This window comes from Enhydra lutris, unplaced genomic scaffold, assembly GCF_002288905.1.
Source record: "Enhydra lutris kenyoni isolate GAN:26980312 unplaced genomic scaffold, ASM228890v2 scaffoldscaffold11, whole genome shotgun sequence".
Lineage (NCBI taxonomy): Eukaryota > Metazoa > Chordata > Mammalia > Carnivora > Mustelidae > Enhydra > Enhydra lutris.
In genome coordinates this window covers 35,047,448-35,063,589 of record NW_019154095.1, presented here as the reverse complement: position 1 = coordinate 35,063,589, position 16,142 = coordinate 35,047,448, and the positions used below count along the sequence as shown (strand labels likewise).

General features: G+C 45.3%; 2 protein-coding genes and 1 long non-coding RNA gene across 6 annotated transcripts in view; 2 read left to right on the top strand and 1 right to left on the bottom strand.

The window, feature by feature from the left end:
* Positions 1-5,457, top strand: part of LOC111144613 (nuclear receptor binding SET domain protein 3) — a 119,889-nt gene extending 114,432 nt beyond the window's left edge. For all 3 annotated transcript variants that reach the window (XM_022498999.1, XM_022498998.1, XM_022498997.1), the window contains 4 exons: positions 1,165-1,306; positions 2,334-2,440; positions 2,914-3,118; positions 3,545-5,457. In XM_022498999.1, coding sequence (XP_022354707.1) covers positions 1,165-1,306; positions 2,334-2,440; positions 2,914-3,118; positions 3,545-3,783 — 693 coding nt within the window. In that variant the 3' untranslated portion in view covers positions 3,784-5,457. The remainder of the gene's footprint in view (positions 1-1,164; positions 1,307-2,333; positions 2,441-2,913; positions 3,119-3,544) is intronic.
* A 28-nt stretch (positions 5,458-5,485) lies between these two features.
* LOC111144615 lies at positions 5,486-9,982 on the bottom strand. The gene is made up of 2 exons (XR_002640416.1): positions 7,436-9,982; positions 5,486-6,516 (listed from the first exon to the last, which is right to left on the bottom strand). It is a non-coding gene; the product is annotated as an uncharacterized LOC111144615 (long non-coding RNA).
* A 90-nt stretch (positions 9,983-10,072) lies between these two features.
* Positions 10,073-16,128, top strand: LOC111144419 (phospholipid phosphatase 5). Of its 2 annotated transcripts, none has more exons than XM_022498706.1 (7): positions 10,073-10,175; positions 10,332-10,440; positions 10,988-11,024; positions 11,845-11,908; positions 12,389-12,513; positions 13,159-13,329; positions 14,966-16,128. In XM_022498706.1, exons 1-7 carry the CDS (start codon positions 10,111-10,113, stop codon positions 15,124-15,126), a joined length of 732 nt encoding a protein of 243 aa, XP_022354414.1. In that variant the 5' UTR covers positions 10,073-10,110; the 3' UTR covers positions 15,127-16,128. The 2 variants fall into 2 exon arrangements, with proteins under 2 accessions (XP_022354414.1, XP_022354413.1); XM_022498705.1 differs by having other exon boundaries at positions 10,934-11,024; positions 14,966-16,127.
* The last annotated feature ends 14 nt before the right edge of the window (positions 16,129-16,142 follow it).

Genomic DNA, 16,142 nt, shown 5'->3' with positions numbered 1-16,142 from the left:
GACAGAGACAGCTTTCTCATGCTAAGTTTTAAAGCCCCATTCAAGTTCTGATTTAGCAAAAATTCTAACTCTGAATCGTTCTGTGTACTGAAATTTTGTGTCTGAGTTAGGACAAATGGGTGCCATCATAAATGAAATGACAGTAAAGCTGCTAGATTAATCCATGTGCTCATAAGTCCCATTTGCCGCACATTCGGGACATCAGTTATCTTGGTCATTTCTTCAGCAGCCCTCTGATTTGCGGAGGATGGGAAGCTGAGACCCAGCCCTGACAAGCGATCTGTTGGATATCTTGTCACAGTTGAGTGACGGGCTAAGACCAGTACCCATGTTTTGTATGTTCCAGGCTCTCCCTGAAACTGAGTTAGAATAGCATTAAAAGTAAGAACTGGAAATCACTTACAAGAACTCTATTTTAACTGATATGTCATTGTTTGACAGTTTTACCACTTTCAGGAACATAAATTTCATAAATATAAAATGCCATTTATTTCTAATGGCTGAGTGGCCCTTCAAGTCCACTGCTCACTGTTGGAGGCCCTCCAGCCATCTTGACGAAACTTGGGAGGCTCCGTCCACCAGAACTCATCCAGATGATCAGAGTTTGAATTCAGGGCCAGAATGTTGAGCTTTTTACTGTGTTCTGAACGTCAGTGTAAGTGAAAATAGGAGGAGCAGGTAACCACTGCAGAGTATGTCTCACGTGATAGCCCTTCCATTGATCAAACGTCCGGATCTTCATTCAGAGGAAAGTCTCCCATACTTCCTCTGTCCCTCTTTATGGCGTGCTGTCCTGTCCATTTACCCCTGCACTGGTTTTGCAGGAAAGGAGGGCTGAGAGCCAGCAGCATGGTTCCCATCCCAGGCGGCTGGCTGAGCTCTGCGCTCCTGCATGCCCGCGGCCAGTTCATTTTCTAAGTAGCATTTTTCTGTGATCTGTGTCTAGAAACAAAGTTTAAAAAAATAGAAACTGAATTCCACTTTATCTTCATTGTCTTGGCTTGAAGCTCATCAAATAAAGTAGACAACTTGGTCACCGGCCCTGAGAGCATGTGTTGGGGGAGTTGGCAGTTGCCATAGACTTGGGCTGGTGTTGGATGTTTCTGAGATAGGCTTGTACTTGATTTTATGTCAAAGCTACCTCCATTTCTTTTCTTTCTGAAGGACCGTATAATTGATGCTGGCCCCAAAGGAAATTATTCTCGCTTTATGAACCACAGTTGTAATCCAAACTGTGAAACACAAAAGTGGACAGTGAATGGAGATGTTAGAGTGGGGCTTTTTGCCCTTTGTGATATTCCTGCAGGTAAAAAAGCTATTTGTTCTCCATGTGCCCCTCTCTGGGCAGAATATCCTTCCAGGTTTGATGCTCAAGTATTTATTCAAGTACAATGGGGTTACATTTGGAATTGTTATCTGCCACGAAGAAGTGAAAATCCGTGTCCTGCAAAAGGGAGTTGAGCAAGAGCCTTTCTGTCCAAGAGGATGTTACAGAATCCTGTGTGTCCACGACCCTCCTGAATGACTTCTCCCAATTATTGCTGTCTGCACAATACAACCAGATGTTTAAGCTTTTGTTCTCTTAAAGTATTAACATACTGGGTTAACATCAGCTGCTTTCTTGGTTTGTGTTGGGGGAGGGTTTGTTTGTTTGTTTTTTAGTTGAAAGATCAGTCTGTTTCAAATTAGACTCGAAAAGCTTCCGAAGGCAGTTACTGCTTCCCTGTTCCCTCAGCCGCCCAGCATCCTACCAGCAACACTTAGCTGCTTCTCTGCCAGGGTTTAGAGAAATGGGTGAGAAGGGAAGAGCTGTAGCTGATCCCCGGGACTCTGTTCAGGACCAGCCCAGCAGCAAGCTTGGACGACCCAGTTAGGGTCCCTGAGTCTTTGGTGTGACTAGTAAATCCGCACTGTGAGCTCTTCTCCGAGCACACTCTAAAGCATTAATCATCAGAGACCGTGTGGTCGCTGCTACTCCATGGCCCTACTGTTCATTCAGAAAGCCATGTAAATTAGCTTTAGAAAAGCAAGCTAAACCAGAGCCCTTTTCTCCCGAGCACAGATTTCCAATTCTTGGTCTCTGTTACATAGTTTCTGACCACTTCAATGAGAAGGATATGACAGCTTTTATAAACTGTTTTTTTCTGCAGTATTTGGTGGATGGGGGTGTTTTTCTCTATTGTTTCTCCCCCATCGCTCTTCAGTGTGGAGCACGGGTGAGAGAAAAGCCTTCAGGTCAGAATTATGTCTCTCTTTTCATTATGAGAGTGCGTGTGTGACAGCATATCTCTTCCCTGTGACTCGAGTATGAGTAATTATTTCTCTTACTTTAGGGATGGAGTTAACATTTAATTATAACCTGGATTGTCTGGGCAACGGCAGAACGGAATGCCACTGTGGGGCAGAAAACTGCAGCGGCTTCCTGGGAGTGCGGCCCAAGGTCAGTGGTGCAGGGAGCAAGTGCCCCAGGCCGGCGAATGGATCCCCAGTTTAGTTCGCAGCCATTATGTTAACCAGAGTGTAGACTCTCTGACTTTCCAGTGAAGCAGATCTTAGATCCATCAGGTTCTGAAGAGATGTTTGTATTTCTCATTGAATCTGGAGTTACCAACATCCTTTTCAAAAAGTTCTTAAAAATTCACACTATACCCAAAACCACTGGATGAGCCACTTTGAAGTGGTGAGTTCTGTGGTATGTGAATCCTTGCAATTTAAAAAAAGCAAAGCGCAGTATTCAAAAATCAGTGAAAATGAAGCCTTATTTTTATTACAGTACTGTTATGGGAGAAGTCCTCCTGCTGGTTTTTAGGTAACTGAACAACAGAGCTTAAGAGAACTCAGATGAGTGTGAAGCTATGGGAGCTTCCCTTCCATGTAGAGCCTCACACGCTGTGTTCTCCTTCTCCCTGCCAGTCGACATGTGCGTCAACAGCCGAAGAAAAAGCCAAAAATGCTAAGTTAAAGCAGAAGAGGCGAAAAATCAAAGCAGAACCAAAGCAGATGCATGAAGACTACTGTTTTCAATGTGGAGATGGTGGAGAGCTGGTCATGTGTGACAAAAAAGACTGTCCCAAAGCATACCACCTCTTATGCCTTAACCTGACTCAGCCACCATATGGTAAGTGAGCCTTTCGGGACCCTTTCCCTGACTTGCGTCTTGGCCAGTGATGTGTCACCTAGAATGTACTTTGCTCTACTTAGAGGAGCCAAGGGATGGATAACGAACAGAACAACCAACACTAGAAACCAAGTATGCTAGTGAAAAGTCTGTCTGCAAATGTGGGATAGGTGCAGGCCAGGAGGATTGGTTTCCCGGGCCTTGTTACCATGGCGAGCAGTTGCTCCTCTCTCTGGCGGTGAGTTTGGGATGCAGTGCGCATCCATTCTCAATAGTACACTCAGACATAAGTTTGGCCAGAATTTGGAGTTGTTTTCTAATTGAATTCAGTCTCCAGTCTCAGCAGATGGTGCAAACTTGGGTTTTTTGCGGGTAATCAAGAGGGGGCACTAATGGGGTCTTTTCTCTGTTCGCACCCCTCCGTAGGAAAGTGGGAATGCCCGTGGCATCAGTGCGAGGAGTGCAGCCGTGCTGCCGTCTCCTTCTGTGAGTTCTGCCCACACTCATTTTGTAAAGATCATGAAGAGGGCGCTCTGGTCCCCTCTGCTCTGGAAGGCCGGCTCTGCTGCTCCGAGCATGACCCCGAGTCTCCTGTGTCCGCAGAATACTGGAGCAAGATCAAATGCAAATTGGAGTCACAAGATCGTGAAGAACTGAAAGAATAAATGGGTGGTGATTTTTTTTTTCTTTTTATTGAGATGAAAAAAAGGAAAAGAAACAAGTGACTCGGTGGCACGTCGGCAGGAGAAAACTGCTGCCACGCGCACAGCCCCTGCCCCGGGCGCCGCCTTGTGGCCGTGCGCGCTGGGGCCGGGAGCACGGGGGCAGAAGCGCGTGGCCTGGGGCTGTTTTTCTGTTTTGTGGGTTGGGGATTCTTTCGTGGCCGGCCAAATTCCCTTGGTCTTCTCTTGCCTTCTATTATGCTTCCATGCCTTTGCAGCGGGGGGAAAAAGAGATGTCTTTACTCTGAAAACAGCGAAGAGAAAAAGAAATTTTGTTAATGAGATAAATTTTAAGTCTAGGATGTGTTCCTTGGGTGTAAAAAGCAAAAAAAGTAGCCCTCATTCCTTTATTTATTTTCATTTTTTAAAACTCTGGAGAAGTGTAGTTCAGGTAGTCTATTCATTGTGCGTGTGCGTGTGTGTTTGAAGTAGCATTTGGAGCAGGCCCTCTAGAAAAGGCTCTGATGACCTTTATATACCTCTCCGCTGAGCAGTAGGTAGGCTCACTTCTCTTTCCTCCCAGATGACTTTTGTTGGCTCAGAGAAGGGTGCTGTGCGAGTCCTGAATCTGGCCTCTTGAAAACAAAATGCCTCAGTGGATTTTTACCCTCAGTGGTTTGCACCTATGCCAGCTTTGTGATGGGATACCTTTACCTAGAAAGGTAGAGAATGTGGTTTTTGGTTCTGGGGAAAAACAGAAACAGGTGCCCTCACTGAGTTTGAAATGTTTTCCACTGACAGTGGACATTTTTGATGAAGTGCGTTTATGTGGAGGTGAATGCAGCGTTGGAGTGGTCGTGCCTGTTGCTCCAACACGTGGACAGAGGCAGCTGAAGGGAGATGGAAGGCCCAGACCCAGAGTTGGGTCATTCTGTGCAGTGTAACGGAGCTTCTAGTCTGACCTGGAGGGTATTATGGGTGTTTCCTTTCCTGTCTCTGCTTCCCTTCCCGAATCAAACATTCCCTGTCTGCTGGCCACCTGCTGGCCATGTTTCCTGGTGAAAACAACACAAAGGAGTCACAGTTGTATCTGAGTAGGTCTTTTTGGTTTAGTTCCTCATTTGGGGGGTGGAAGGGGTAGGGACATCTCCCGGTTATATGCAAACAGTTTCTATTTAGTATTATCTACTAATTAAAATTGCCCCACTGAGGAAAGGGAAGCCTTTCTACAGGGTGTGTAAGAGCCACACAAACACACTTTGTCTTAGGAAGCACTTAGGGAAGCTCCCAAGAAAGCAGTGTTAGCAAAAATGGTTGGCTGTGACGCTTGGATCTCCTAGATGCCGATGTACCAAGATGTCTAACCACAAAGTTCACTTGCATTTAATGCTTTGGGATATGTATATTCCAGTAGTCCTTGTATGAACTAATTAGTAATGTCAGACATTGTCACACTGTACTAAGTAGAATTCTAGGGCTAGCTTGAATGAACGTTAACCTTCTCTGTGAATTTTGACTGCTTACAATTGCTGGTACCTGGTGGCATTTATTTTCCCTCAAGAAGTACCTAGGAACCTTAGGAAGGGAGGGAGGGGAGATGCTCAGCCACGTTCCTTCAGTTATGTGTGTTCCTTTTTTCTTATCAATTTAGAGTTCTTCTCTGGAAAAAAGAAAAAAAAAGCTCTTTTGTGCCTCTCTCTCTCTGTTTTTTTTTTTTTTTAATGTAAATGTGCAATTGAACTGGATTTTCTCTTGTAAAAAAACATAAAACAAAAAAATATATATCACACTACAATTCCTTTACTTAAGCTCCTAAACTGCCATTTGCCTGATTCCAGCAATTAATTCTGAGGTAACTTATAGAGCCTCCAGGAATTCTCTTGATTAGATATGGTCCCAGGAGAAAGAGCGAAATGGAAAATGCTGTGCATGTTACCAGATCGAATGGCTACAGTAACGTGCAGCACAGCGCACCAAAACACTAAACTTTGCTCTTGAGCAATTATATAGTTTGATATCCTTTTAAAAAATAATTTAAGAAAATCTAGGTTTTATCATACTAAAACTTTATTTTATATATATATATGTGTGTGTATATATATATGAGATAAATGTTTGCTTTTTTTTAAACTTACTAATATGAAGGATTTCTTTTAACGTTCAAAATATAACTTGTTGAAACCGTATCCTACATGAACTCTTCTCTTCTTGCTTTGTTTTGGACTTAGTGCTATTTAATATCTGATGACTTTTGTATGGTAAGCCAGGGTCCATCCGTATACTTACAAATACCTTAGGTTTCAGTATTTTCATGCAGCTTCCTCGTCATGTCACATTTTGTCATAATGGCTCTGCTGAGATTTTTAAATCTTTTTTTGGGGGGGTGGGAGGGTACCTAACAGGATCATTCTGCCATTTCAGAAATTAGGGTAAAAAACAAAATAGCTACTAACTACAGCTCTGGAGGCTTCATCCAGGAGTGCTCTTCAGTGGTCCAGAAAGAGGCTTTCGTCCCGTCAGTGGCCCATAGCTCTCCTCACACCTCCGTGGTGTCACGACCGACCTGTTTTACGTATCTTCACGTTGCAGGCTGTGGAAGCGAAAGCTGGGGGAGAAAGCTGTGCTTCCCATGCGCAGCGTGTGCACGCGCCGTGCTTGCCTGCGCTCACCAACCCGGTGGGCCAAAGGACGCGTTGCTCTCTCGTGGTCTGTAGTTGGTTTTGTTCACTGGCAAATCTGTGGTCAGAGCAGAAATGGTGGGGTTTTATTCTTGTCCAAAAATGAGATAACTTAAAGCATCATGGGATAATGGTGGTTTTTGTTTGTTTTTTAGCCTCATGTTACTTCTTTGGAAAAAGTGAATGTAAAGTTTTTGATAATCAGCATAAAGCTTCAGAAATCTGATGGGTTACAACTGTAGAGGAAATGGGCCCTCCCGGCATGCACGGTGCAGACGGGCTGGCCCGTGGCCAGTGGTGGGGTCAGGAGGTTTGTGGTCACCCGCCCCTCATTCCTGGAAGGCCAGCATGTCTGGAGGAAGCGATTCTCTTATTTAATATCTAATCAGGGTTAGAGTCAGGAGGGAGGTGGGTTTTATTTTCATTTTTATCTTAACAAGTTCCTACTCTACCTTAATTCTCAGAAATGGTCTGGCCTGAGATATAGAATAGGCTGACTTTTAGAATCACTGAAAGTTGGAGCTCTCTGTGTGTTCAAGTCAGGAACAAATGTAAAAACTAAAATAATAATAATAATAATGGGGGGCTGGCTCTGAGCTCCCTTCTGCTATTTCCACATAATACTTGGAAACATGCTTGTAAATAATGTTTTGAAATTCTGAGATAACCATGTAAAGGACTCTCAGAGCAGGCAGGCTGTTGGACAAGTTTCTCCCCTGGCTCATGAAGTAGTTTCCTTTTGGCCTCGCTGCGCAGTCCGTGTTCTAATCAGGGTCAGAGCCAGCCTGGACGGCAGAGGATAGCCCTACAGAACGTCATCGCTGGACCCCCCAGCTTCATGGCTGGTCCTTCATTTCATTGTTAAGTACAAAGCTTCCTTTAGCATTCACCTTGAAATCAGGGAGCTGCCACATGCCATGTCCCAAGAGGATAAGGACACAGGTTGTGGTAGAGCCCTTCGGGCTTGGGAAGCTCACCTGGGAGGAGGTGCGATGCCACTGGCAAGTGGCTTTATTGCCGGGCGGAGCAGATTCGACTTCTGGAGTTGGCCAGGTTGCTGCACACACAAAGTGATCATTTGGAAGGATTTCCGTTGGCCTAGGCCACTTGCAGTTGGTCCCTGGTTGTCTGTAAACTGAGAGGAGAACTCGCCTCCATTTTCAGCTAAGCTAGGGAGAGATCTGATTAGATGGCTTTGCCATGTATTAATGAATATTGAAAAGTTGGAAATGTGTACGTACTGAAATCTACCAACTTTTCCCCCGGGGCAGGGTACAGGAAGAAAAGGGGGTTAGAACAGGGTGAGGGAGGGGGAATGACAATGTTTACCACAGGTACGAAGTAGTCACTTTAACATTGAGACCTCTGCCTCATTGAATTCAGGTTTTTTAAGTACTTGAAACTCTTCAGATTCCCTTTATTTTACAGTTATTTTTAAATTTATGAAGTAGAAAGCATTGTTTTGTATACTGTTTTGAAAACAAATTGCCTAGTCTCTTGTCCTCTTCAACTTGGATTAAAGGCAAAGTTCTGCGAATGGGATGGAGTGTCCACAGCAGATAGCTCAGATTTCATGTACACATTCGAGGAAGAGACTCTTGCATGAAATACCAGCATTTTTATGAGTATTTCCCATGTGTGTTCTTTCTCTTGTATTTTTGTCAACCCCATCCCCATGCACCTCTTCTTTCCTTTTAATATATATGCCTGTGTAGGGGAAAAAACAAAAATTTGCACTTACGTTACACTCCTGAAACGCAGGGTGTAGTCTGTGTGTGTTTCAGAAACGATTTCCGTTCTTTTCTCCGTCAGTCCATTGCTTAAGTGACAAGTTCAGGTGCTTGTGGCACAGATGTGTGTGTGGTGGGGAGGAGGAGAGCAGCCTGCCCTTCTGTAGCCTGTGAAAGTCAGTTACGTGTAAGAAAAAGCGAAAAAGATGAACAGTTGCCAAAGTCATTTATTCAGTCCTTACTTTTCTTGTGTGACCCTCCGGATCTGCGAGTTGGCAGGCAAGCCCCCTCAGGCGCCGGTCCCCCCCCCACCTGCCACAGACCTTCGATGTGTGCACGCGGGGCGCGCAGTGTCCCTCAGATCACCGAGACGAGGTATGTATGAGGTATTCTTGTCGGGTTAGGAGTGGACTGGATACAATTTACCTTTTACTCTGTTGTCATTAATACTGCTCTTTATCTCATTTGTGCTGTCACATACCCTCTGTTAAAAAAGAAAATCACATTGCCTCCGATGACCAAGATACTAAATGATGATTGATATTAAATGATGATTACAACTAGCTAATAAGATCCTTTTTCTATACAAGGGTGTGTGCGTAATTGGAATTGATAGGAGAAATTCATTTGTAACCACTTGTGATATTGCACAGCAAACACAGATACCTACAGATTGTTTTCTTTTTCTTGTGATCTTTATCTATAATGACCTTTGTAGATTGGTTATTTCTGTACTTTGTTTATCTGTAATAAATTTGTAGATCCTGTGAAATGTTATTTTGCCTAAATCACTTGAGACTTGAGTCTTTAATAACAAAGCATCAATATTCACTAAAGTCAATCTCTTTTGAGTTTCTGTGACTTGGCTAGAAGCTCTTGACACTAAGGGATTAGTGTTCGTTTTCCCTGGGGGGCATTCCACTAGGGCATTACTGTATAATGACTTGATGTTGCCACATAGACTTCAAGATATATGATATTTTGGGGGTTTTGTTGAATGGCCTATGTTTTACTGCATAGTGTGAAACGTGTAAAGCTTGGTTAACCTGTATATAGATAGCTTATTGTTGACTAGTTACTGTATATTTAGGATTGCCTGGAATTTTAAGCTTCTTACTACTGTGTGTGCCGGTAGGAACATAAATTTTTGTACATTATATTTACTGAGATGTTGCCTTTTTTTATTTTACAAATACTTTGGAATTCGGATGTGTTTTTTGCTTCCGTGAGGATTAATTTGGAAAGGTTCTTAATGACATTCCACTGACTTCAGATTTTGCTTGAGATTGACTTCAATAAATTGTCCTGTATGTTCCAAATCGAACTGTGGACTTGTTCATTGCCTATAGTTTCTTGTCACAACTGCTGGGCGAGAGGTCAGAATGGGGAGGGGCAGGCACCCGGTGCCTGCCGATGACCCGAGGCCCTTCAAAATGCGGTCGCAAATAAGCTTGGAGCCGGGAACTTGGTCGTGTTTTCACAGAGGGAAGGTCCTTGGAGAATGTTGCTTCTTGCTTAGTGTGGTGGGAGACTATGGAGCGAACGGCGGGAAGGGAGATATGCGTCACTTTCATCCCGGAGACTTAGCAGACTCCGCGGAGGCCTGCCGCTCGGCCAGACGCCGGGCGCCCGCTCGTGGTCGGTGTCTCCTGGAATGGCCGGAATGGCACTGCGGGCGCCTCCTTCCTGCCGCCAGCTGGGGCTCTCAGAGCGGCGCCGAGGGATGGCCGACCCGCCTGGGCAGGGAAGTGGCTGCGACGCTTTCCTCGGGTGCAGTTCGCCCAGCGTCCGCCAGCCCGCGGCCCCGAGCCGCCGAGGCCCGGCCCCCCACCGCCGGGACGGCCCTCCCCGGGGCGGCCTCGCCTCCCGCCGCCGCCGCAAGAGCTGCCACGTCAGCGCGGCGTCTGTCGGCTGACGGCAGGATGGGGAAGGTGGCGGCCCTCGGTGCCGAGCTGGGCGTGCGGCTCGCCCTGTTCACCGCCTTCCTGTAAGCGTCCAAGGCGGCAGGCGGCGGGCAGCCCCTGCCTCTGCCCGGGGCTCCCGGTGCAGGGGGCGGGGTGGGGGCAGCGGTGGGAAGTCCCGACGAGCGGCGGGAGGCCGGAAGCAAACCAACGTGCTCTGCACATTTTTGTTTCCCCTCTAGGGTAACGGAGCTCCTCCCTCCCTTCCAGAGGCTGATCCAGCCGGAGGAGATGTGGCTTTACCGGAATCCGTATGTGGAAGCCGAGTACTTCCCCACCAAGCCTATGTTTGTGCGTGGAGAACTAGCCTTCTTCCGACCTTTAATATTTAGGGCGAGCTCGATGCTAGGGAGCAGGCGGCGGTCCGTCTGGCTCCAGGGTGATCTGGAGAGGTCTTTCGTGGGGAGCGTCTTGCTTCCTTTGATGAGGGGCTCAACTTCTTGTTTCCTTATGATAACGATCCAAACTGAGAGCGCAGGATGCCAGTTTTGGCCCAAAAGACACGTTCTGTGAGCTCTGCTCCTTAGGATGGACTGAGGTAACCGGTCACGTAGAGTAATGGCTGATGGCCGTGGCGTTCCCGGTGGAGCAGGTGCCTGCCCCATCAACCCGCAGACGCTGCCACTGCATACACTGACAGGGACCCCCTGGGTCTGATCTGTGACTTCTGCTGTCCCCTCCATCCCTCCTCCCTGTCGGCACTGCTTGAACCACTAGCTGTGTGGTTTTACTGGGGGTTTGGTTTGGGGTTTTTTTTTTTAACCTCTACCATCTTCTGTTTCAGGTCATTGCATTTCTCTCCCCACTGTCCCTGATCCTCTTGGCCCGATGTCTCAAGAAGGCTGGTGCGACAGACAGCAAACAAGCCTGCCTGGGTAAGAACGAGCCCTCCCTGGCTGGGCTGGTCTCTGTCTCCTCAGTGCTGGCATCTCAGCCACTGAAGGTGTGACCTCTGTGGAGGCCACGGAGTTCCACGTTCCTAAAGTCATCCTGTCTCCCCTGTACCCGTGTTGTCACCCGTGAGAAAGCTGGCACTCTGAGAACATAGTTGACCTCCGAGGTGAACAATGTGCTGAGTGACTGGTACCCCAGAAACGTATTCGGCCTAGTCCAGAAGCGCTCTCTGTACTCCACCACGTTCAGGCCTAAATGATTTTTTCTGCGCCGCTCTGGCTGGAGCCTGACCGTTCCTATCTCAAAAAGACCATGGCTGGGGTGCCGGTGTGGCTCAGTCGCTAAAGGGCTGCCTTTGGCTCAGATCATGATCCCAGTGTCCTGGGATCCATCCCTGCATCGGGCTCCCAGCTCCGTGGGGAGCCTGCTTCTCCCTCTCCTACTCCCCTGCCTCTGTTCTTCTCACTGTGTCTCTCTCTGTCAAATAAATAAAATCTTTTTATTTTTAAAAAATATTTATTTGACAGATAACAAGAGCAGGAACACGAGCAGTGGGAGTGGGGTGGGGGGGGGGATGCGGGCCCCCTGCTGAGCAGGGAGCCCGATAGGGGACTCGATCCCAGGACAGTGGGATCATGACCTGAGCCAAAGGCAGCCGCTTAATGACTGAGCCACCCAGGTGCCCAATAAATAAAATCTGTAAAGAAAAAAAAAAGACCACAGCTGCTCTCTTGAAGAGACCATGACCATGCAAGTTCTCCTAGGCAAAACCCACTAACAGTAAGTTTCTTTATTTTCCAGCTGCCAGCCTTGCCCTGGCTCTGAACGGTGTCTTTACTAACACAATAAAACTGATCGTGGGCAGGTGAGTGACCAGAGTCTGCGCCCCAGTGCCTGCCTCAGGCCTCCCATCTGCAGGAGATAGTTAATGGCATGGCACCACCCATCTTCTTCCTCCTCCTCTCCCCAGCCTCAGTCTGACCTTGTTCTTTTCACCTAACATGGCCTCCCTCTCCTATGGCTGTCCTGTGGGTGACACTTGGGCTCTTTCCTGCCCTGAACAGTGTTTCCCACTGACCAGCACAGCGGGGTCAGTGTCCACTAGAATACCCCGAAGCTGCAGTGTGACTTGCTCTTTGCCCTAAAAAATAATCATGTGCTGGACTGCCCCCCCCCCTGCCTTAAATGTAGACCCTGGAAATAAAGCTTTTCTTTTAATGGTGACTATCCTAATCCAGTTTCATCATTTTACCTGGGACACTATTTGACCAACTGTGAACAGGATTACAGTATCTGATATAACCAAGTTAAGGGGTCTGTGTTGAGACCGTGTTTATTTTTTCAGGCCACGCCCAGACTTCTTCTACCGCTGCTTCCCTGACGGGCAAGCCCATTCCGACTTGACGTGCACAGGGGAGAAGGACGTGGTGAATGAGGGCCGCAAGAGCTTCCCTAGTGGACATTCTTCCTGTATGAATACCGCGTGGACTCAGCATCTGTGCTTTCTTGGGGTCACTTTTAGTTTAGGAAGCTTATGAGGATGGGGCCACCTCACTACTCTTGCTAAAAACCAGAGAATCCCCTCCTTTAATAACCCCAAGATTCCATAAGCCTGAGCCTCAAATATTAGGACAGATGTTCAAGGATAGAGGAAGTAGTTTACCTTCATTAGATTTGAACATTTTATGAGTCTTGTATTATTTATCTAGATCCCACAATCTGGTACTAGCTAGGAAAATATTAACTAACCTTTATTGAAGGTGCTTTGGAAAGCATTTTTTATTCTTATCTCTTTTGGTACCATAATAGCCCAAAGAGATGGATACTATTAGTTTTATGATTCCTATTTATACATCAGGAAACTAAGGCATCAAGAAGCAACCCTCCCCAAAGTCCTGCTGCTAGTATTCCAGACACTATTCCCAAGGGTAAATATTATTAACTTGGGACACACAATAAAGTTCTTCATTTTTCCCTCTGTTTCCTCATCGATGATCTGTACCACAAGTGTACCCAAAAAGGATAAAGCACGTGTGTGCCCGCAGCCACCTGTCTGCAGATGAGCAAGGAATCTTCCTTTGAAAGACATCTGCTTACTGGTCTTCCCTCTTCTAGTTGCATTTGCTGGTCTGGCCTTCGCCTCCTTCTACCTGGCAGGGAAGTTACATTGCTTCACACCACAAGGCCGTGGGAAGTCCTGGCGGTTCTGTGCCTTTCTGTCACCTCTTCTCCTTGCATCTGTGATTGCGCTGTCCCGCACATGTGACTATAAGCATCACTGGCAAGGTAAGCAGGGTGTCCCTGCCGTGTACGTCTGCATGTTTCACTGGCCGCCGTAGCCCTAGCATTCGGCACGGAGACGCTGACTCTGTTAAATGAATCAACAGTTGAGTATGGGATAGTCTGGGTTTCTGAACCAAGTTTCCTTTTAAAGAGATTACCAAGGAGAAATGTCCCAATTTTTCCGTTATTTTGAAGCATCATAGGTTCAGAATAAACTAAGAATTTTGTTCCTCTAAGAAATTTTTTACAACAAACCTCAAAGGTCAATTTATTTACTGTCTTAAAATAAAAAGTTTGTTAAAAAAAAAGTTCATCATGAGATTTTTGTTCAGAAACTAAAATTCAAGAAAATATAAAATTGTAGTTAAACCAAAGATTGTTGAATGATATAGTAAAACATCCAGATTACGGAGTATCTTCACATAAAACCCGTAATTAAAAACAAAAGCTGATAATATTGCCCAGAAGTCCTTAGGAGCCCTGTTTTAAAGAATAAGCTGATTTTCTTTAAAGAAGGGCAACTCCTGTACAGTTTATTACTTCCTCTAGAACTCTTTAAGTGGTGAAAAAGGGGTTAATAGCAGTAAGTGAAACTTTTGTTATTTTGAATGTTTAAAAAATTCAATCTAGTGGGAGGTGGGGGGGATGGGGTAACCGGGTGATGGGCATTAAGGAGGGCATGTGATGTGATGAGCACCGGGCATTATATGCAACTGATGAGTCACTGAAGTCTACCCCAGAAACTAATGATGTACTATATGTTGGCTAGTTGAATTAAAAAAATTTAGTCTATCCTTGGGAAAAGGTTTAGACTTATTAAAGATGTGGATTTTTAAAATTTTATTTAAGAGACAGTGGGGGAAGGCACAAAGGGCAGAGGGAGAAGCAGGCTCCCTGCTGAGCAAGGAGCCCAATTTGGGGGGGTGGGGGGTGGATCCTAGGATCATGACCTGAGCCACCCTGGCGCCCGCAAGTATGTGTTTTGACTTGGTGTTTAGGAAAGAACCTGAAGATAATCCTGTTAACTATATGATAAAATTGAGAAAGCCTAAAGAAACCATAAACCTGAAATTGAGGTTTTTTTGCACCCAAACAAGTAGAGTTAACCTGGAGGGCCAACTTCTCTATATTGGTGTCCCCCACTGTACCGCACTTCACAGAGAATTGTGTTTTACTAATGGAAGGTTCTAGCACCCTACACTGAGCAGGTCTGTCAGTGCCATTTTTCCAACAGCATTTGCTCACCTCATGTCTCCATCATATTTTGCTAACTCTTGTAGTGTTTTAAATATTTTTATTATATTTGTTATGGTGATCTATGATCAGTGATTATGACTTGCTGAAAGCTCAGATGATGGTTAGCATTTTTTAGCAATTAAATATTTTTTAATTAAGGTATATACTTTTGTTTAGATCTAGTGCAATTGTACGCTTTAGTAGACTACAGGATAGTGTTAACATAACTTTTATAGGCACTGGGAAACCAAAAATTCATCCTCCTTGCTTTACTGAGATACTCGCTTTATTGCAGTGATTTGGAATCAAACCCTCAATATCGGTGCGCCAGCACTGCGTGGTGTTTTAACATGATTTAAGAGTCCAGTATGATTAAGAAAGTACCTTATCTCCTCTCTTTTAGATGTACTAGTTGGATCCATGATTGGCCTGACATTTGCCTATGTCTGCTACAGGCAGTATTATCCTCCTCTGACGGACGCAGAATGTCATAAACCGTTTCAGGACAACCTTGGACTGCCCACAGCACAGAAGCCTGGTGACCCTTATCATTTTAGTATTTAGAAATTAGAACTACCTCAGTGGAGACTAGGTGCGTCAGCCCCTCTAAACTGCCCAAGACAAGAATGTCTGACCTGTTAACTCGTAAGAGATACAAGTGAGGACACAAGCACTTCATTCTGTCTCCATATGTTTATGCAGTTTTGCTCATATGGATTTGTCATGAGTCAAGGTTCAAGGTTCATTTTCACGACTCTGTGCCACACATTCTGATAAAAAGAGCTTCCAGTAGCCCACCAGATTGGTATCCCAGGATCTACAGTGTTTCACATTTAACTTAAATGCCATTCTTGAAGGATCTTTCACAAAGAAGCCTTTACATACCCTAGAACCCACAGTTAAATTTCCATTTTCCATAGTTCAAGCTCTTAAAACCCAGGGCACGACCAACTAAATTATTTTAGTTCTGTTTACTTTCTCTAGTGACAATTCCATCAAGCTTTAAATAGGAAAATGTCCAGTTCTGGCTTCTTTACCGCCTTATACATGTGTCTTATCTAAGTCTAGCCACACACTGCTGTCCATTTTGAATCCTGTGGGCATAAATTATTTACTGAACCACTGAAAAATTTTTTAAAATGGTAAAGACAAGTGAGGTGGAAATCATTAGTTGCTAGTATTGAAACCACACTCCTGAACTGTGTTCATGAGCTGCTTTCCATCCATGTATGACTGAAGATCTGCCCAAATGCATCAATTCTGCAACTGGCTAAGGCAGAAAAGAATGTTCTTGTCTGGAGAACAAATGAACTTTTTTCTGTCCCTTCGTCATAATGGGATATAAGGAACAATTACAGGACATCACCAGAACTGATGCTATTGGACCAACAACTGCCCTTCTCTTTGTGATTATACTTTAAATATGACCTGGTCTGATGTGTTTCTTTCTATATTTTCAATGTTTCTTTTTCCTTCAATAAATGTGACAAAGAAAATGGTGAACGTGGGTGTTTTTGGTACGTAAAGTATCACTCAAGCGCTGGAAAATTTCTGAAGTAAAATACTGGATTCCCCACCTG

Bases quoted from the DNA above. Each gene is read 5' to 3' on its own strand.
- LOC111144419 (XM_022498705.1), top strand. From the start codon at position 10,111: ATGGGGAAGGTGGCGGCCCTCGGTGCCGAGCTGGGCGTGCGGCTCGCC. The intron at 11,025-11,844 runs GTAAGAACGAGC...TTTATTTTCCAG, and splicing joins CAGCAAACAAGCCTGCCTGG to CTGCCAGCCTTGCCCTGGCT. The intron at 13,330-14,965 runs GTAAGCAGGGTG...CCTCTCTTTTAG, and splicing joins CTATAAGCATCACTGGCAAG to ATGTACTAGTTGGATCCATG.